The sequence below is a fragment of the Chinchilla lanigera genome, unplaced genomic scaffold, assembly GCF_000276665.1.
Source record: "Chinchilla lanigera isolate Chin_1 unplaced genomic scaffold, ChiLan1.0 scaffold00174, whole genome shotgun sequence".
NCBI lineage: Eukaryota > Metazoa > Chordata > Mammalia > Rodentia > Chinchillidae > Chinchilla > Chinchilla lanigera.
The window spans coordinates 1,243,339-1,265,802 of record NW_004955575.1 but is presented as its reverse complement, the minus strand read 5'-3'; the positions used below and the strand labels follow the sequence as shown (position 1 = coordinate 1,265,802).

The following is a 22,464-nucleotide window of genomic DNA, read 5'->3' as shown; positions in this document are numbered from 1 at the left end:
TACAATGACCTGGAAACTCATACTCTCACTCCATAATTCTATATCTAGAGAATATAACGTAAAGAAATGATACCGACTCAACAAAGATTTATGAGCAGAGTTGTCTATTGCAGTATTATTTGTATATTGCACAAAAAATATAGAGTGAATAGTATTGTAAAAGAAGACATATTCATGGACAATGAAGACGAATTAAATAAACCAAAATATTAACACAGTTATTCTTGGATTATTGATTACTTTAATTTTCCCCTTTAGATGTTTCAGTATGAAGTTTTACAATGGTGATGAATTTATATTATTTAAAAGTCATTAGAAGTAAATTATGTAGAACCATTCAACTTAATCTAATGCAGGTGCCTACACATTTTGTCTTTTACTATGTTTTGATCAATAGCCAGTTTATTTCAACTGCATTTTGGCTTTTTTCTCTTTCTTTTGCTCCCCGTGGTGCTGTGTGTGTGTTTTAAATCACAGCTGCTATTGACCCACAGCCCTGTAACACCCAGACTGCTGAGTCACATATCAGTTTTGAGATGTCAGCATTCCTGCTTTGAGTATCTACACTCTCTTCTGCACATGCAATTCACAAGACATAAGTGCACACCAAGGCACACTCTTAAAATGTGGCTGCTTGGTCCTCCCTAAGAACTTCTAAGGCAGGGGCATCCTCCAACATATTGATTTCCTATTAATTTTTGAAGATTAACTGTGTACCCTGAAAGCTCACCAGATTTAGAAATTATAGGTAATGCTCTAAACTCTAGATTGAACTCATTGGTGTTTTGTTATTAGATCCAATCATAGTAGAAAAGTGTTTTTTTTATTTATTCAGTCATTCAAATTAATCCTTCAGTCACCAAAGATGAAGATGAAAACTTGAAGGGGCCACTATGAAATGTTACCGGATGTACCATATGAGAAATCTAACAAATGCAACCTATTGCTAAGGAGAGAGAGAAGGAGAAGAAGAGGGAGAGATAGAGAGACAGACAGAGACAAAGACAGAGACAGAGAGGTAGAAGCAGGAGAGGAGGAGAAGCAGAAAGAGAAAGGGAGGATCAGGGAGAGGAAGGGGTAGAGGAGAGGACAGCAAAGGAGTCAGGAAGAGCAGAGAAAGGTGTTGGCTGAAATCAACCAGAACCAACCACTCAAAGTCAAAAAGCATCAAAGAATAGAAAATAAGTCATGGAAAACCACTTTCAAAGGTCTTTTGCCAAATTGTCTGAGGAAATATTCTTACCCCAAATCTTCTAGATTCAGTCTTATAGCATTCAGGTGTGCAGAACAGGCCCCTCAGCACCTTGACTTTTCCTCACCCCCTTGTGAATTTGTCACATGATTCTCATGCAACTTAGATCCAGTTATTTCTGCACACTATTATGCTGATTTGGAAAATGTCCTCCATACTTTGGTTTTGGTCTCTACTCAAGAAACGTCATTCGAGTCAGGGTGATTCATTTTCATGAATGGATTTCTCTCCTGTGGCTTTGCCTTACAGGAGAGTTGGACCTGTGGGTCTTGTTGAAGACACTGTTGCAAAACAAGTCTGTGAAGCTGCTTGCATCATCCTTCTTTCTCTCCCTTTCTTCAAATTCTAGAAGTTAAAATCTTGATTATATTTGTGTGTGTTGTATTTGTTAAGATTGTGTGTGTTGTTCTGAATTTGAAATAAATTCCTCTTGCTGGTACCATAGCCTCTATTCACCTAAACTGTCTCAGGGAGATGTATTTCATATAGATGGGTCATGTATGCTTGCACACAATCCAGTACATACACACACACACATTACCATCCTATATTTGTTGTTTAAACATTCCTATTAGTAGTGACTTCATGATAACTAAGTACATGGTATTACATGAAACTTGGTTTTTTTATTTGTTATTACTGTTTTTCTTGTGTATTTATTTTTGATTTTTTTATCCTTACCCACTTGTTTCCACTTTACCCACTTTTGTGATGAATTTATGTAAGATCTTTGTACTTGATATTACTTATAGTCGTAGTTATCATCCTGAGAAAAGCTTTGTCAGTTGCTTTGTACATCAGGAATATCCCAACACAAATCTGGATGGACGTGACACACATCATAGTGAGATACTGTTATGGGACCAACATCATATATGTGGTCCACCATTGACCGAGACATCCTTATGATACATTTGTCATATGTTGTAAATAGTTTTTTCATGTTGTTGAGACAGCTGGGCAGGGTTTAGCCTGGGGGAAAGGACTGGAGTTGCGTTCATCCCAAGGAGGAAGAGCCCTTTCGAAACCACAATAGTAGAAGTAGAAGGCAGTGGTCATGGTGATGGTGGTGAAACTCATATGTTCGTAACAATCATTTATATGACCAGAAAATGAATAACTATTCTATAACCTTTTCTGAGACCCTGAGCTTTGGGCTGATTTCAGGGGATTTTTGAGGACAGATTCTTCCCAGACTTCAATAATCTGAATGATTCACTAGATGGGATCCCCTGGGGACAGACAAGCTCTTTCTGGGGTGAGAAGATGAAAGGCCTGCTTCGTTGCTACTAAGACCAGTTCCCTGGCGGGCAGCATCTGACTTTACACTTGAGGAATGTTTTTCCCTTTTGCAAAGATCTTTCACATATTCTACTTTACTTGATGATTCTTGCAACTGGCATTGTAAAGTGATCAGGGCACACCAGAGTTTCCTACAGTATTACTTTTTACAGAATGGAAAGAAATGGATCTCAAAGATGAGCAACTTTCCAAACTCACTTTGTGATTGAGTTAGTGAGCAAAGTGAGGTGTGCAGTCCACTCCAATTGGGCTGTGTGATCCCAGGGAAGGGGCACACTTGGAGTGAAATGCTGGCTCAGCCACTTCCATGCTGACTGCAGGCAAGCAACTTCTCTGTTGTGCTTTTATTTATCATCTATAAAATGGAATAATGGTACCTGCCATGCAACACTGATTTGGAGATTAAGTGATACAATACTTCATTTCACTTTTGCTCCAGTTGTTTTACTTTTTAAATTGTTGGTGGTGTTTGGTTTTGAGTGCCACCCAGAAACTTACAGAGAAGGAAGGAGTGAGGCGTATGGAGACAGGACCTGCCACCAAGAAGATACTGCATATATCTAATCCTCTTCTGTCATCCAGCTAACGAGCTCCTCAGAGCCAAGATGCCCTGGGAAGCTTTGCTCTGAAGTGTCCTTGTGTGCTTTTATGTCCTGATTTTTCTCATTATAACATTTAGAGTATTGTCGGCATTGAGAAATGACTCATTTTTTTTTTAAAAAGAGACCTCTCACTCATTTACCCAGTGGGCCATTATATAAGTAAGCATGAGGAGTCTTCATAATAGTTTATATGTAAATATGAACAATCATTCATTAGAATAAAAGACTCCAGCAACAAGCTGCAAAAAAGAGCTTAGTATCATGACTAAGAGCAGAACTCAACAAATGATAGCCCTCAGGCCAACTCCAGCCCACTGCCTGTTTTTGTAAATAAAGTTTTATTAGAACATAGGCACTCTCGTTTGTTTACATAGTGCCTCTATTTTTGTTAATAGCCAGGTTGAATGGTTGCAACAGAGACTGTGCGTCTCACAAAGCCTAAAGTCTGTGTTACCTCACCCTTTACAGTAAATGTTTGCAAACTCCTGACTAAAAGCTGCTGCTGCTGGGCTATTTGACCTTAGACAAGTCATTTATACTCATTAAACCTTAAATTGCTTACCTATAAAATAGGGATAATTGTATTGATTCACCAAGACAATACATGTAAAAGCCTTGCACGTGGTAAGTCCTCATTTAACAATAGCTACCATGATTATCAGTAATATAATTGGCTGACAGGAAGTTCTTTGGATAGAACACTCACCCTGCCCTGGGTTTTAAACCCCCACCTCCACCCTGTAGATGTCAATGGAAGCTAAAATAAACCCCATTTCCTGCCACAATCGTGTTGTCTTAAGATCAGCCATTTCAATGCCGTTCGCTCAACTTCCAGGATATTAAAAGCATGCTCTACCATCCCTCCACACTTAGTTTAGACATTTGGATCAGTGCCATTGAATATTTTCCAATAGTCTGTGTACCCTATCGGGAGAGGGGGAATTGAATGAAACATTTTGTTGGAATTAAATGTCAAGAGTACCAGCTGCTTCTTGCTAAAAATACGAGCTAGATATTCCGAAAGGTGTGAACCATCAATCAAAGTGCAAGGGAAGCTTTTGCATTTAGTTGTTTGTTGTTAGAAAATTAAAAAAAAAATTTTTTTAAAAGAACCAACCTTTGACAAATTGCATTGGAAGCCATTAAGGAAGCTGAAAAAATCATCAGTCTCCCATTTCCTCCTCTATATGATAGAAAATGCTTTCTCAATGTAAAGAAGAAGTCTGATTCTGTGCTCCCATCAGCACACGGAGGTGATTTCCAAGAGAGAAGTGAGAAAAAAAAATTCCACAGACCAACCTTTCAGAAGTATCACAGTCATACGGAGAGAAAACTACTTTCTTCCTTATCATCAAGCCTTGTGGGGTGGGGGTGAGGGGCGGCGGGGGACAGTGTCAAACTGCCAACTGAGTTCCTCCCAGGTGGCTGGGCAGCGCCTTGCCATGAGGAGGACACCTGGGAGGAGGAAAGGGGATGGGAACAGTCTCCAGCTCAAGACCCTTGCATACACATTGCTCTTGTGACCTTGCCACCAGCACACCAGGGTGCTCAGGGTGCTTCCCTTTGCGGATTACTAGATCCCAGAATGGCCATGGTCATGGACTGTGCTTTATCTACTCAGGCTTGACATACAGAAAAATGCCCTCCTGACCTCACACTCCATCCTGGGTGGCCTGGGTGGGTGGTAGAAAGAGGGAAAGTCTCGGGGCTTCTTCCATCAGAATGCCTCCGCTGCCATCCTTACCCACTCGCACGCCTACTCCCACTTCCCTTGTTACACTGGCTCTGTCATTTATGTCCAGCTGGGCCACTGAGCAAGTCCCTTCAGAAGGTCCCAGCCTTTGGGGAACCAGAAGATTCACCTACAGAGCTCTATAAGCAAATACCAGCTCATGTGGGTTTAAGGTTAACTAACCAGTTCTTATCTCTAGCTTTTTGTCTTGCTAAGGAAGTTCCTTGGGTCTAGACACTACACTCCCAGAGTGTCTTTATATAATTTGATCTTAACACGGGTACCCATAAAGCAGTTTTGGATGAAAAACAAGCAAACAAACATGACTGCCTGAGCCCCAGCCCAGAAATCCTGAGGTAGTTAGGGTGTGGGAAGGAACCTAAGCATTGCATTTTTAGGAAAGTGGCTGGTGCATTGCACATTTAAAACTTTTCAAGTGATTCCAGTATGTTGCGACCTATTATATACCAGATACTTTTCTAGGGGGATAAAACTGCACACTGATCAGATGCTTGGTCTCAGGGAGCATATGATCTAGTGGAGCAAGTCAGATAATAAACAAATGAATGGTCGAATAGTTTTCTGATATTGCTACTAAGAAAATAAAACTTGGCTTATAAAGAAGAGAGGTAGGGGATGGAAATATAACTTTACAGAGTATTCCAAGCATTACTGTGATGGGCTTAGACTTTGCTTGGGTTCTGCTTTAACTGTGCTCAGAGACGACGACAGGCCACCCTCCTTGTGCCGGACAGTCACCCCCTTGTGTTGCCTGAGACCAGATTGATGGACAAGAGGGGACCCTGGCTTCGAGGTCAGCCCAGAGCAACCACTGGCATGGGGACACCACAGAGGGCTTGCAGGATGCTCAGTGGCCAGGCCCCAGGATGCCCCAGCCCACCTCTGTCTCTTTCGCTCACTACCAAATGAATAGAAAATAGAGTGCATCTTGAACAAAACTGTTTTTTAAACAAATCCCATTTCCTCCATTAATAACTTCTCTGATTTCCCTACTCGAAATAATATCCTATTGGCAGCATTATTTATGGAATATAGTTTTCTGATTTATATAACAGCAACACTGAAAGCAAAGGGAACCACACTTGGCCATGTTCAAGCACTCTGCATGATAATCAGCTTGTTCCGTTTATTTCTAAGGTAAGCATTATGAGTCCAATTTCATAAGTGTAGGACCTGACTCTGAAATGTTCATAGAACTCCACACCTGGCTTGCCTTTTTAGATCTATTACAGCTCCCCCAGCTCAGAGAATCTATGGCATGTGGCTCTCTCACTGGTTTACCCAACAAAGTGATAGCTCTCTGAGGAAAACATTCATCTCACACATCTTGGCAGAAGACTCCTTTCGCTCCCACCCACCAGAAATCTTGTTTGTGGGGTTGTAAATACAATAACGGTCAGTCTGTGGGAGTTCTCTGGCCCCTGACAATCACTTCTGAGGTAACTGTCTAGGAAGGTTTCTGGGCTGCAAATCTCAGTGTGGCTACTCACAAGCTGCTTTGTGTGGGAATGAAAATGGTGACCCCAGACCATCTCCTCAAGGCCCCCTGGGGAGTCCTGTCAAACAACACTGAGACACCTCAGAGGCACTTCCAAAGCACAGCACAGGCATTTGTAAGTAGGCTCTGTGTTTGTCCCCTGAAAAGAAAAATTCAAGGGATATTATTTTATGCCATCTGCCCTTTTTTGCTAGTTAAACTTTTAAAAACTGGGATAGTAACACCAAATAGTCTTTCTATTTCTAACTGTGGGATCATTATTCAATAAGGCAGGCTTAGAATTCCAAGTAAGAGGATTTGGTAGCTAAGGAGGTGGAAGATGCCACACACAGAGGAAAAATTCAGGTACGGTTAGTGACTGTGACTTTGAAGATAATAGCCTACTTTGTCCATGTAATATACTCATGAAAATATGATAACTTGGATAACAGGTGGCTTTCTATGTAGAGCAGCCTTGTTTCAGAAAGCAAAGATATGGCTGTTGTGATATCTTATTGAAAAAATTACTGTAGAAAATTGAGAAGTTACAATAACCTAAGGGGTGAAGGCAAAATGGTCCCAATGAAGGTTCTGCGTTTATTTCAACTTCAGATTAATTAAGCCACAGAGATTTCATCAGTGTACACTGTCCCTTCTTTCCTCTGCATTTGTTGTTTGCATGCAGCTAGGGAGTGTCACCTTCAGAGGAGGATTCCAATGGTTCACCAAGTGTGCCCGGCTCCAGCTAGTACAGGAGGCTGATGGCTCAGGGAGCTTTTTACTGGCCTCTGTGGTGCTTCCAAGACTGGGCACCAAAGTCCTGATCTCATATCCTCTTGATGCTAGAACCCCAGATTTAAGGGGGTAGAGACTGATCTTCAATACCAACAAATGCTCCATAAACAATGTACGAGTTCAGCAGAATGGTCATGTCAATAAATAACCCACAGTGATGTTTGCTGTTGAAAATTTCTCTACATGACAAGTTAATTCATTCTGATTTGAAACTGGTAACCAGTGGTAATATTAATTTACCAGATGGAGACATGATCTGAATATATATGTGCTCTTAAAACCACAGACAGAGCTGGCAGATATTTCAATGCAGAGTAAGAGAAGCATAAGCAAGTAAGAGCTAATGAGTGAGCATTCTTGTGAGACGCAGTACAATGCAAGGTGCAATAGAAGATAGAAACTGTGAACCCCAAGCTGCAGGGAGCATAAGCAGTGGTTGGGAAAACAGAACGTAACCACAAACCAATCAAAGTGTTGTGAAGGGGAAAACATGTATTTAATCTAGGGCTCGATGAAGGTGACAACAATCGGATTTGAAAGAAGGGAATGATAAATGGGCATAAAAGTAGGGGACAAAGGCTTCAGTGAAGAAGTTGAACTTAATTTCAGCCAGTAAAAGAGGAATGCATCAGTGAAAAGAGTGTGCTTGGAGGGTGAAGCAGTCAACAAAGATAAAGAGGTGGGATGAGTTTGCCCCACACAAAAAATAATGAAAGCGCATCTGAAGGCAGTTAACAGGATGTTAGAGAAAATGGTGGAATAGGCTTAATTATAAAGAAATGTCAAAGTTAGGTGAAGGAGTTTGCATTTGATTTACTTTATGTTCTCTGGTAAGGACTATATTTGGCTATAAGCCACAGACATCTGAATGTCCTTTGCTTAATGGAATAAGGATTCCTTTTCTTGAATTAAGCACCAAGAACAGTACCAAATGGGTACAGTTCTACCCTGACACTTGTCCTCTGCCTCTCTGCCTTTCTTGGTGGGAAGCATTGCCTTCAGCTTGCTTCTTCATGGTTCCAATAAGGCAGCTCTACTGTCAGCCTCCTCGCTACATTCCAGGCAAAAAGAAGGAAGACAAGCAAGGATCACATGGGTGGTCTCTGCACAAGGACAGCAAGAGCTTCTTCAGAAATCCTTAGCAATATAAGGTTTACACCTCACTGTCCAGAACTGTGACACAAAGCAACCCATTGCTCTAGAGATGTGTGGGAAAGCTGGTGTTTTTCTTGGACCCACCAACAGCAAAAACAAACTCAGGTTTTGTTTTGTTTTTCTTAAGAAAAAAGGTGAAATGCCTATTGGAACAGCAAATAGCAATCTCTGCACATTATGTGCAATTACTACACACTATTGTATGGGTTCCTCAACAGAGAGCTGTCTTAGAAAGAGCAATGATTGCTTCTAGATGGATTTGGCACTGGGATGTAACAGGTTTGGAATGAAAGAAAAGGAAATATTCATGAAGCTGTATGGAAGTTGCACCAAGTCATCCTGGAGTAAAGTGGTGTGCAGGAAGACTAGAGTCCTACACACGGAAGGGAAAAAAGGAAACCGGGGAGCGCTCATTTCCAAAGAGCAATGAACACACTTTCGTGATAACCACACAGCAATGAATGGTCAAGGTGACCAGCAAAGGTGCTGGCAAGTTGACTTCTGGATCCTTTATTTTTTGCTTCTATGCATAAAGTTAACATTTGAGGTAGACACTTACTATAGCAATGGCAGTTGATAAAGAAAACCCTGAGAATCAGAGACAAGTTGAAGCATTAACAAATCCTGGAGTATTATTTTAACATAAACAAGGGGTATTATGTTCTTTGACACACATAAGAAACTATTTCCTTTATAAGGAAGGATAAGGGTAGGGAATGAAAAGGTAGATTGAGAGTCAGAGGATTCTAATATGAATGTGTGCCTTCTTGGGCACATGGGCTTCTCCTTCCAGGGACACCCTCTAAACCCCCTACACAATGGACCAGTAGAATAATCTCCAGAATGCATCTGGGCTTAAAAAGCAAAATGAGAACCCAGGGACTGAGGTGTAGCTCGGAGGTAGAGGACATGCCTAACATGTTCAAGGCCCCAAGTTCCATCCCTAGCATGGGAAAAAAAAAAAGAAAGGAAGAAGAGGAAGAATTTAGTCTAAAAACAAAGCATGTTACATTCCTTTTCATGACTAATCCTAAACAGTGACTCATCCTAAACAAAAAAAGCATTTTGGCTCCTCATAGAATAGTAGCAAAAAAGGGAAGAGTAAAAAGGAAGGAATTCCACAGACCTTTTTGGAGTAGTTTTATTTATTAGTTATTATAAAAGAACAGAATAAAATTTTCTTAAGACTCAGAAATTACTTTAACTTGAAAGCATATCACTTTAAAATGTCACTGAGTGCCATTTCAAGACAGTACAGAAGAAGAAGCATTTAGGAAATGTCCCTGTTCTCAAAGATATCCAGCCCTTCAGCAATGCCCCATTAGGATGCTACTTCCCAGGAGTGGGTCCAGGCTGTGGGAGCCGAGAGAAAGGAGTGACTGTCCAAGGGCTGCAGCTCGCTTTGCACTTTGATATTTCATGGTTCTGCAGTGGCACAAATACAACTGGACTTTTATTGTAGCTAGGAAGGAACTTTTAGGCAATTCAACTTCATTAGGGGAAATATCCAACATGACCAGAGACGGAAGGGTCTCCATCTTAGCATCTCAGAATTCCTTCTTAGTGCTGGGGAGAGTCAAAGAGAAATTCAGGGATGGGTGGCATGAAGAAACTGGATTACTCCTGTGTGCAGCGTGTAATTATGTAATTGCTGTGAATCTTCACACCAAATTCTCTTAATCTGGCCTTTCAAAGTTCACTGTAATTTTTAAAGATCTGTACACACCTGGCTCTCAGTGCAGTTAATCAGCTCCATTTCGCAAGTCACCAGAATCTTCCTGTGTTGCCCAGAACACACAGATACTGAGGCGGGGTTACTGGAATGGAAAAGGGGGCAGGAGTTTCCTCTCTTCCTTCCCGGTTACAGGTATTCCTTCATCCCTTTCCTATTGTTCTGGCATTTTAATAATACGTACAAAAAGATTTTAAAGGAAATAGTTTCTTATGTGTGTCAAAGAACATAATTCTGCTTCTTGTTCTCTCGGATTTAGTAAATTAAGCTGCTAGTCCAAGATGTTTCTATTGTAGCTCCTACAACATTTTCTGCACATCCGGGTGTCTACTTCTCCTAGAGGCTGAATTTCTTGAATCTTGGTTTCGGCTAATTAAGTGCTGCCCTCCTGGCACCTAGCATAGGACAGGCACAAGAGGCACCTGAAGTGGTTTGCTGAGTGAATGTTTTTGAGAAAGGTCTTCCCAGTTTGAATCTTTGCTGTTATTCGTCATTACTCCCCTGATGGTAGAAGCATGGGTCATTGTTTTATTACTTTTCTCAGTGCTGAGACAAAATACCCAACACCCAAAGTTAAAGAGGGAAAGGTTTATTTAGCTCACAGCTTGTAGAGGTTTCAGTCCATAATCGGCTGACTCCAAGGAAGGGTGGCATGGTAGACAGGCATATCAGAGAAGAAATAGTTCATGGAGGGCAGAAGGTAGCAAAGCAAGCAAGGGACAACCACAGTTTTTTCTGTCCCTTACATCTTATGCAGGCTACCTATGGCAGGTAGCACTCACACCCTTAATCCTAGTGTCCTTGATTCTCAGTATCGCACCATGAATCAATGCCAGCATCACACACTCTAGATCCAGCCACCACTGGAAAAGCTCCACACATGAGGCTTTGGGGAGACATCTAAACACAAGACAAAACAGTCATAGAACTGCACATCCAAGGTATATGACAGGGTAACGTCTGCTAAAGGCATCAAAAGGCCTTGGGCAGAGAAATCAATGAAACACTTCAAGAGGATTCTTTGGAGCTTCAAAGGCAGGAAATCTCCAGTCTAATTTTGTCTGTATGTTTGCTATTTGAAAGTCAGTATGAATTTTTAAAGTGCAGATGTTTGAATAGCTACATCAGTCCCCATGTATAAAAGTATGTCTTGGAAAGGTATGCCAGTGAAAGTCTCCTTTCCACCCAGGGAACGGCTTAGGTCCAAAGGTGCCTTCCCATAGGATCTGAAGGGAATAGTCCCTCCTGAAGTTGGTCACTTGGCTGCTTGATTCCAAAGCCTGCCCCTCCTCTGCCCCCAGGCATACTGTGCTCCTAGAGACAACCAGATCCTTGTATTTCCTTCTGGAGATAAGCTATGTGTACATGTACGTGAGGACAGGAGTACATATATTTTATAAATATATTTATTGAGCAGAATGATTTTAGTGGGCAGATTCAAGAGAAAAAAAGCTCAAAGCAGGTGAATGAGAAGACTTGAATTAACAAGTGTAGGCTGAGATAAAAGGTATGCAAATAAAGAGTAGTTCTGCAGTGGCTTATCAGAAGACAGAAATAGAGCAGGAACTCAATCCACATAAAAACAAAAAAAAGGTAGGGTCACAGACCCATCACATGCATTGGGATGTACATTTCCCAGAGCTAATGGGCCTTCGCACAGACTAACAAGAAACCTGCAGCCATGGCCCCAGCGAGGCACTTGTGGTGGCCTTCCCTGACTACACAGTTTGCTGGCACGTGGGCAGGTTCTATCTGTGGTGACACTCTCTCAGAGGCTTAGTGCCTTTTGATCACTGTCACTTTGGACATCTCTCAAGACCACACACATTTATTCTATGACATGAATTGGCTCTGGGGCCGAGCCATGATGAATCAGGGGTTGTGCCTTCCAGGGAGCACCGCCCCAGTCACTGCAGCACCTTGGCTGAGCCACTTTCTCCCTGGAGATGATTTTAGCAGTTAATTTATGGAAGGTTGGCTGGAATGGATGGCAACAGGCAAGCCCCTCGTTAGTCCTGCCTTCGGGAAACCAAAATTCTTCTTGGGACTAGGGAGCAACAGCAAGCTAGAACATGGAATTTGTTAAGTAAGTTCCCCAAAACTTAATGATTCCCAGCAAAAAAAAACCAAACTATATATATATATATATATATCACCAAGCAAGTTTCTTTTTAATCAGATTATGTTAGAAATGTAGGACACCCCCCAACGCACACAGGTGAAAAACAGCACAGCACCCTGCCAGTGAATGGAATTCTAAACAAATGTGAAAGATTTTAAAGAGTAAGGGATTCACTTCCAGATATGGTGAAAGAAGTTTCACCTCTGAGTCCCCGTAAAGCTTCCATTAGTGGACGTTTTCTCTACCCCACTCCCGGAGAACCTGGCAGAACCCTGCAGCAGTCTGGCTGACATAGCCAACGCAAGGTGTTAAAGAAATGAGGTATCTACTTAGGTAGGCTGCTTGACAGAGCAGACCCTGGTAAGGTGGCATGACTCAGCAGTTGGTCTGTGCTTTGGAGGTTCAGAGATGAGTTCCATTTATAAGAGAACTCAGTTACACAGGCGTAGGTGAAATGATACACAGGAGTGACGTGTGTACATGAATACCAATACCAATCTATTGATGTGCAAGATAAGGCCATATTTTCTAATGGCAAAAATTATCTTGTCCACCAATGGCAGGTTACTTTACATTTCCAAGATTGTTGGAACAATTAGAGAAGGGTGCTTACTCAACATGTAATGAAAGCCAAACATTAGAAGACTTGAATGGCAATTTAACACATCATCATTGTTCTAACTCCTTATCGAATAGAAAACATACAGACACAATCACCATATTTAAAGTCTCCCTTCAGATTAAACAAGAATTAATACATACATTTCCTATAATCCAGTTTATATTTCCTTTTATTTGCAATATGCATGTTATTGGACACACTTCATAGATATCAATTGGTTAGAGGGGCCCTGTCACTTTGATGTCTACCTTGATGGCTGGACATTTCACAAATATCTTTAATAATGATGTGCAGAGTGCATTGTAATATTTATTTTGTATTTTTAAACTTATCTCTGGTATAATTCTTGAGTTGTATGAGCTTCAACCGATTCAGTTGTATAACCAAGATCAAAATACTAAATATTTCCATCATCTCCACCCGCTCAATAAATGCTGCCCGAAGTTATATTTTTAAAACAGGTTCATTCTACAGATGACCAGCCTCATCAGTTATGTACTGATTCTCACCATGGCCTCTGCTTGCTGAGGGCTGTGCTTTCCAGTCTTATCCACAATGTGCCGCCGTGCTCAGAGACAGACAAAAGGAAGCTTTCTAAAATGCATGTCTATTTTGCTTAGTTAGGCCTGAGTATATCGAGTTTATTTGATCTATGTACATAAAACCAAAAAGCATGTATTTTTAGGGTATTTCCCTCCCCAAAAAAAGTTGGAGGAAAAATTCTATCTTTCCAGTTAAAATTCTATTCATAAGAGATATATTAGCTCTGAGCGCCAGGCAAGAGAACTGCTAAGTCACATCTCCAGTGCATTTCCTTCCTCTAACTGGGCCTCGAGGGCAGTGATAACCCCAAAACACCAGCAGCTGCTGCAGGGCTCAAGTCAAGGCATCCACGCCTGCTTTTCAGAAAGCAGTCTCATAATGAGCACTTAAAAGATAAACTTTATCTTTCTTAAGTGAAACCTACCTCCACTTTAGCCTATGCGACTTAGTAGCTGAACTTGCTGTTGGTTTTTAATTAAGAGCTTCATTAAAAAATACATTAAAATGGTATGTATCCATGCACATTCTGGACATTTAAAAAAATACGGAACTCAATTTGACTTTGTGTTATGTCTGGGTTGTATTTAGGAACTTTCAAAAAAATAATCATGTGAGTTCAGTGAACTACTTCATGTGTGAACAAGTCTCATTGTCAAGTAATACATTCTGGTGCCTACAGAGCTGACAGCTTAATTTTTACAATAAAATAAGGGAAATTGGGGTTTTTGAAATAAATGAAAGCAAGAAGGGCATCCTGAAGGGCCCTGGGATCTAGCTACCAGACCTCTGGTCTCGTCTCTCTGGATTTAGCATTGACCCAGGGAGTGACAAGATAGGCTATTCATTTCATCCAAGTCTGACGAGTGATCACACATGCAGTGAGTGCTGCTGCTGAGTGCCACCCAACAGCAAGGCAGCCTTGCAAAAACACGATATTATGCACCTGCCAGCTATGTACAGAGACCCTTCTATTCCCGCCCATCTCAGAATGCACCATTGAATCCTTACTGCCGGATAACTCAGCAGCACAACTACACATGTATTGAGACAAATATTTCTAACCATTAGAATATTTAAGCCTTACAGTCTTTAGCTACAGATCAAATTCCAAAACAGCTAGGTGAGCCATTAAAATCCTACACCAGAGAAGCCTTAGACCAAGGTACCTTTGATGATTAGGGAGAAGTTCAGTCAGTGCACACCCTCTCCTGCCTATCCTGCTTCCCCCCGCTTGTCCCTCTGGTACTGCTTCTCCTCCTACTTTTCTTTTTTTTTTTTTTTTTTTTTTGATTTTGGTTTTTCTCCGGTACCGGGAACCGAACTCACGACCTTGCGCTTGCCAGGCAGGCGCTATGCCGCTGAGCTAAATCCCCAGCCCCTCCTCCTACTTTTCTTTACCCTCACCTTCTCTGTGCTTTCAACTCTGCTGACAACACAACTCCAGGGCAAACCACACATAAGTATATGCCACACTCAAACTAAAAGGCAAACGAGTCTTCCTAAAATGGAACATCTTCCCAAGAAATACTGCAAAGCTTCAAGAAGAATGCAGTTTCTGTCTGTCCCATGGCAGGGAATGTTCTCTAGTGAATTTCAGGATGAACAGAAATCAGTGTGGTAGAGCAGAGATAAATCTGCCCCTGGCATGCTGACTCACTGTCACTGCCTGATAGCGTTTACTGGAATGACCTTCAGTTCAAATGAGAACCACAAAATACCAGTAATTTTATCTGGGGAATATTTATATTTTGGTGCAGTAGGTGAATTCCTAATTAAAGGGCATTATTAGAAGCAATTTTTCCCAAAACTAAATGTGGTTTCTTCTTAGTTAAGTCTCATATTTCTAATTGGCCCTTATCTTTCAAAGAAAAAAATTTTGATTGGGTTTTTAAAATTCATTCATTCTCCATTTCCTCATACCTAACTCTCAGAATAATACTTATTAAGAAATTTATTCTGAGACCCCAAATCCTTTACTATAGATTGACCTGTATGTTTTTTAATTTTTTTTTTTTGAGACAGGGCTTTGTTATGCAATTCAGGCTGGCCTTGAACTCACAGAGGTCCTCCTGGCTCAGCCTCCCCATGGCTGGGATTACTTACAGGCATGTACCACCACGTTTGGCTAACCCAGCATTTTCTATCTGAACTCATTTATAGTCTTTTGGGCTCTGTGATTGAGTAGCTGGGTATCATGGAAGGCCAGGGCCCTTAGAACAGTCTCTGACTATAGCAATGAAAATGTCTGAATCTCCTAAAGTTTTCTCCCCTTCATTAGCACAAAGGGTAAACTAAGTTCTTCCAGGTGGAAGGATACAGGGGGACCACCACTCTTGGTTTACAGTTCCCATTCTCAACCCAGAAGTCTTTCTAACACTTCTGCCTTTTGGACTTTTCAGGAATCTATTTTGTGGCTGGGTTGCAGAACCTTGTGACACTCTGAGAAGGGCTCCACAGCTTTAGTGTAAGTAGCATTTAGGGCTTCCTGAATCGGAGAGTGAGTCAGAGAATAGTGCCCTTGAAAACTGAAGAGCAACAGCTCACACGAGCTGTATGTATCAAGTTCTCTCCACAGTGACTATACTAGAACTTCACAGGACACTGGTGATCTGATTAGAATCATCCCAAAGTCATCCTCATTCTAAATAATTGAAGATGAAACTATTTATGTTAGTGTTTCATAAGGAGGCTTTAAAGACAAGAACCACACATTTCTCCTCTCATCCCAAAGTAGGCACATGCCAGAGCCTGAAAACGCAGCGGAGAATTAAGCAGACCCAGGCCCTGTCCTCACAGTCTAGCAGCAATTGCAGGTGCTGGTTTTCCAACCAATATCAGTCCAACACTAGCCCTTTGTCTGAGACTTTGGTTTTCACAGGTAGATCCTCCTAACCCTAGGAAACTGACCTTCAGTATTAGATTAGGGGCAGTTCTTTAGCTTCTCATACACTAGTTGTAATAGAGCAGCTAATCCCCTTTGCTTCAGCTCCCCACTCCTTAAAGAGTCTATTATTAATGCGGACAGAAAGACAGCTTTATCACAGGAATGGAGTACGCGGGAGGGATGGGGAAGAAGATTAAGCTAGAGCTCATTGGCACACAGTGAATACCATCACTGGCTTCTTTGTGTTTACCTTCGCTGCTGGGACAAGACCAGCTCAGGTTAAAAGGGTAAGGTCTTGGTTTTGAACTTGCAGAGCAGAAGCTCAGGTGCCTTCCACTGGTGACCAACAGCTTTATTTCAGTCAGCAGAGATGATGCCAGCATCAATTCTCTGAAGCCTGACCCCAGCCTTTCTTCCCTGTCCAGGTTGTCTTTGCCACCACGCTGGCTAGTGCTTAATACGTTCTGTCACACACATGCTATTTTAAGTCTCCAGTCACCCTAATGGGACATTTAAACTCCCATTCCACAGAGGAGAATATCAGACTTTGAAATTAACTTGTTCAGTCCCCCACAACTGCTAATACAAAGCCAACATTCAAGCCCAGACCCTCAGACTCCAAACCCATCCAAAGTTATCTGCTTCTGAAATGTCAGTTCTTCTTTCTTTTTGCACGTGGTCTCAACACTGTGTCCTGGTGGGAAACTGTCTTACAACCTACTGGTTTCCTCCAGGAGCTCTGGAAGCAGCCACTGATGGGTCAGGGCTTGTAGCTGCTCCCTTCCCACTGCAGGCCTGTCCCCCAGTTGGAACATCTCAGCCGGCTTGCTGTCCCTAGCCTCTCCTGCCTCCCACACGGAATCCTATAGCTGTCATGAATGCCTGTGAGGCTATTTTTAGAAACAGAAGCATACACATGGAGATTTTCTAGGAGTCTATTAATATTTTTTGCTGGAGACACTCAGAATTTTAACTTGACTGATTTGAAGATAAATTGCCTCCTAAGGAAGACAGCCTTTCCTCGCTCTTCCCCTGAACACTCCCCATCCCCGGCATAGGTGGTTTTCTGACTTTGTTGCTATTCTGCCCTCTAGGGCTTGTCCTTATCTCCTGGTGCCCAAAGACAGGGATATTAATAGCTAGCAGCAGCTACACTTGATATTTCGCCAAGAAGGCCAAACAGAGAAGCAGATCCCCCCATCCCTCCCTCTTTCCCTCCCTCCCTCCCTTCCTCACTCTCTTCTTTCCTTGACCTCTCCCTGAGATCGGCAATGCTCCTTAGGAACCTTCTGTAGGAGGGAAAGCTCTTCTAAACATCTACTCAAATGTCAGTGGGTGGATTCCAAGCTCTTTAAAAATCTCTTTATGAAAAAAAAAAAAATCTCTTTATGTTATTGATTTTATTCTGTGGCACACAGGATATTTTAAGGGTGAGAGAATAGCCAGGCAGAAACTGGGCAGAATTAATTTTATGAAATTAAAAGAGTAAGAGATTAGGATACATAGATGAAGTCATTTCCCTGGGGATACAACTGTGCCATTTATGTTTAAAAAATACCATCTCTGTTCAATAGTGTTTCCTTGCTTTACTGGGTTAATGGTAATTAAAATGCAAACACTGAAAATAAACATGCCTTTAGGATTAGCTTTTTATTAGGAGTGTTACTCTTAATATGAACTAGGACTTGTTTCTTCTAATTGTATCAGAACAAGACAGAACCAGTTTGCTTTAAGATAGGCTCAGCTGTGAGACAGGAGCGCACGACCTGAGAAGCTTCTCCAGTCTGATCAGGCTTTTCTGCAAAAGGAACCTAGCTTCATGAGACTATAAAACCAACTGAGGCTCAAAAGAAATGCCAGAGACAGGAATCGCAACTTTCTCTCCAACTGAACACATTTAGTCTTGTCAGAAAGCCGATTATTTTTATAGCTACAACAAATTCTTGGACCAGCTCCCTACTCTCTATAACTGCTTGTGAATGTAGGGATCAGGACCTGCTGCACCTCAAGTCAAGAGACCACCTAGTAAACACAGGAAGCCATCAAAGAGCCCCTGCTCTCCCAGTCCTCTTCCTACACTCCTTTTACTGCCCACCCACACCTCTTCGTCTTGTAAAGCTAGGTCCGTCCTTCTCCTCCTGCCCTCTTCACTTCCTACAAATGTCCAAGGCAGTCGCGGGGAACAACTTCACATTTTTTATAAGAATTTTAGGAGGAAGCAAAGACAAGACCCAAGCTGGACCTCCCACTTACTGGCCACACAAACTCTTGCTCTTTATTACTAAGGCCCAAACCCAAGGAATGAGCAACAGACTGAGAACATCATCTCACACACATAAACACAAAGTGAATATTAATACACATTATTACTTCAGCTCTCTGACCAGTTCACAGAACAGCTTTAATGAATGCCCAAATACATAATAGGAACACGTATTTCCCTTCTCAACTGAGTTGTTTGTAGATATACTTGGTGTAGTGGTTGATTAATTATGTCAACTTGAGAAGTTTAGAAGCATAACAAAACTTGGCTCAGCAACTGGTCCAGCAATTCTACACCCTAAGGTGTAGAGGAGCCACCCTAGGGTGGATCATCACCTAGATAATATAAAAGGGAAATGAAGAAGGACAGGGGTACTTCCATTCCTTTTGGAGGAGCTCCAGTCTTCACCTTCAGCTTGCACTTCGTCCCTGGCTTCTAGTGCAGACTCTTCGGCTTCCACCTTGGATCCTTCAGCCTTCTGTCGCAGACTCATTGGCCTCCTGGTACGGACTTGCACAGAACTCTGCAGCGAACTCCAGACCCTGGACTGATTCCTTTGGTCTTCTGTGTGCAGACACCTTCTGCACACTTCCCCATGCAACTCTCTGGCTGACCATCATAAATCAATCTTATAACTTCTTATAATTTGTACATCCTGTGTTATATCTGTTTCTCCAGTAAAACCCTGACTGATACACTTGGTAATCAAATATTTAAATGTCGCTTTTGCTTCAATTATGCTACATTTCTCAGCCCACTCAAAAAGACATACATGCAGTTTGGGAAAATCTTGATCCTTCTGCAAACCACATCTCTCTCACCAAGCACTATGACAAACCACTGGAGACTGGTGGCCCTCTCACCCCAGGGCCTCACCCTGTACTCTTTGGTTTGCCAGAGCCCTGAGTCAGTCCAAACACCCAGCCCTCTTCCAGCCCTGTCACCAGTGTCACTGGGTTACACCTTGCCAGGCCAACTGGTTCTGTGGCAGCCTCTGCTGAGCAACAGAACCCAGCAAACTCAGAGGACTTGGGTAGAAAAGACAGCAACTGGTTCATTCTATCAGCATCCAGGTGAGGGTACTAGAAAAACAGCCCGGAGACCTGTGAAAGGGAACAAGCTCTTGGGCCAGACTTCTCCCAATAGGTTCTTGCTGACATGCCTGATTGGTCCTCAGGACACAGTACCTGGTTCCACAGGACAACAGTCAGATGCCACAGGAGATGCCAAAGGCTGCCTTTCACTTTGGCATCTACCTGAAGAGAGAGGCCCAAGTGCAGGTTTAGTGCTTCATAATCTTGGGAATTTCCTCGTCGAGTTGATTCTGGCTGAATATTAGAACACATTGTCAAAATGACTTCATAACTTGGTTTGCCCAGCTTTTCTTAATCATTACCAGTCTTGTCCACTGGTACACCTCAGTAGCATACCTTGCTCAGAAAGGATACTCAGAAACATTAGTTCTGAGATCAGCATTAAAGTCCCTGCCCTTCATGACCTTGAATACCCCCACCCTCCTCAGCAGAGGCCCAACTAAGGCAGGAGCAGTGAAAATTGGTTTCCTTATGGAAGAAACCATCCAAGAAGACGTATTTAATTCATCATTAATAGATGAGGTCACATCTCAGATTGAACAGGCCCCAGTTCAAACTCCTATATGGAGTAGCTGTGTGACTTGAGTGTGTCATTTCACCTTTATGGGCCTTCAGACCTCATTTTAAGTGAGGACAAGGACCAGATGAGTTCTCAGGCTTCTTTCAAACAAGCCCACCCCGCCGCCATGGTTCTGCGGCTAGATTCACAGAGCCCAGTGTGATTCAGCCCTAGGTAGGGGCCCCTGGCAGGAGGTGAGCACTTTCCACACTAGAACTGTGAGCGCAGGAAGGAGGAACAATGTTGAACAGCCCTCAGTAAGGCTGGAATTAGGGAAGCATTGCTCTTCCCAAAAATTAGTACTGATCAGTAACGAACCCTTAAGGGCAAAGAAAACTCAAAACAAAGCAAAGCAAAAACATCAACTAATGACTTTGTTTCTGTTTAAAGGCAAATTGCCAAGGATGCAGAAGGAAATGATGATCAAAGACGAGGATGCGCATTTCAACTTGGGTGTGAAGAGGACCCCGTCCTTTCCCCACTGCCTACAGCCAGTGGCCTCTCGCGGGAAGGCACCCCAGAGACTCCCCCTTCCCGAAGCCCTCCGGGGGCCGTTCTCCCAGTTTCGATACGAACCCCCCGCAGGGAACCTGGACGGGTTCTCCGGGGTCTTCGAAGGAGGCGGGTCCCGCAAGCGCAAGAGCATGCCCACCAAGATGCCCTACAGCCATGCCGCACAGGAAGCCCTGCTCGGCCTCCCCTCGGAGGAGAGCAAAGCCCGCGGGGCCGCGAGCCTCCCCCTGCTCTTCGCGCAGCCCCCGCGCCCCAAGTGTGACTCGCAGATGATCGACCTGTGTGACGTGGGCTTCCAGTTCTACCGCGCGCTCGAGCCGCTGGCCGGCAAGCCCGTCAAGCAGGAGCCGGTCAAGCAGGAGCCCCTCAAGCCCAGCGCCGTGTGGCCGCAGCCGGCGCCCCCGCCCTTCCTGCCCGCGCCCTACCCTTACTACCCCAAAGTGCACCCGGGCCTGGTGTTCCCGCTCTTCGTGCCCGCCACCTCGCCCTTCCCCTTCGGCCGGCACCCCTTCCTGCCCAGGCCGCCCGCCGAGGAGCCGCCGCCCCGGAAAGCGGAGCCCGTGGAGAGCGAGGAGGCCAAGCAGAAGGTGGAGCGGGTGGACGTGAACGTGCAGATCGATGACAGCTACTACGTGGACGTGGGCGGGGCGCAGAAGCGCTGGCAGTGCCCGACCTGCGAGAAGTCCTACACCTCCAAGTACAACCTGGTCACCCACATCCTAGGCCACAGCGGCATCAAGCCGCACGCGTGCAGCCGCTGCGGGAAGCTCTTCAAGCAGCTCAGCCACCTGCACACACACATGCTGACGCACCAGGGCACGCGGCCCCACAAGTGCCAGGTGTGCCACAAGGCCTTCACCCAGACCAGCCACCTCAAGCGCCACATGATGCAGCACAGCGAGGTGAAGCCGCACAACTGCCGCGTGTGCGGCCGGGGCTTCGCCTACCCCAGCGAGCTCAAGGCGCACGAGGCCAAGCACGCGAGCGGGCGGGAGAACATCTGCGTGGAGTGCGGCCTCGACTTCCCCACGCTGGCCCAGCTGAAGAGGCACCTCACCACGCACCGGGGCCCCATCCAGTACAACTGCTCCGAGTGCGACAAGACCTTCCAGTACCCCAGCCAGCTGCAGAACCACATGATGAAGCACAAGGACATCCGGCCCTACATCTGCTCGGAGTGCGGCATGGAGTTCGTGCAGCCGCACCACCTCAAGCAGCACTCGCTCACCCACAAGGTACTGCGAGGGTGGGAGGGGGCCGGGGCGGGCTTCTGGGCCTCCCTGGAGATGAGCAGAGCCGCCCTCACTTTGCCTTAGAGGGCTAGCAGATGGCAAGGCGGTAGGCTATCAATGAAGCCCTGTCCCCTGTAAGGTGGGCCTGGCAGCAAGGAACCAGGCTTCCCAAAGGACAGTGAGGGACCGTGGTGGTTACGCGCTGCTGCTGCCTAGCCGCCAAGAATCCCTGGAATTTTGTTTCTAGGGACTTCACCCTGGCCACCAGCTTCAGTGTGTCCCCACACCCTGTCCCCTCTATGCCTGGAATATGCCCCCGAGCACCCCCTGGAGAACTCCCTTGGCCTTTTGCAGCTACCCTTCCAGTTGCTTGCTGGATCCACTCTGAGACCAGCTTCGTGCACAGGTGGCTGGGACCGAGCAGCCCTGGGCACATTCCACAGGGCTGAGGTCCTTCCCGCTTGGGTTCAGTGGCCTGTGGTTGGTAGTGTAGGAGGCAAGAGAAAGCATCTTTCCCTGTTGGCTTTGGTTTTATTTTCCCTAAGCTTGGGTTTTCAAGGAGAC

General features: G+C 44.0%; 1 protein-coding gene across 2 annotated transcripts in view; it reads left to right on the top strand.

Moving 5' to 3' along the window:
* The window catches only part of Znf366 (zinc finger protein 366), a 65,835-nt gene that overhangs the window by 23,866 nt on the left and 19,505 nt on the right, over nt 1-22,464 (top strand). Inside the window, exons 1-2 of one of the 2 annotated variants that reach the window (XM_013509611.1) lie at nt 15,755-15,819; nt 20,546-21,903. In XM_013509611.1, coding sequence (XP_013365065.1) covers nt 20,560-21,903 — 1,344 coding nt within the window. In that variant the 5' untranslated portion in view covers nt 15,755-15,819; nt 20,546-20,559. Of the gene's footprint in view, nt 1-15,754; nt 15,820-20,545; nt 21,904-22,464 lie in introns of those variants that run through there. The other variant, XM_005413939.2, reaches the window with a different exon arrangement.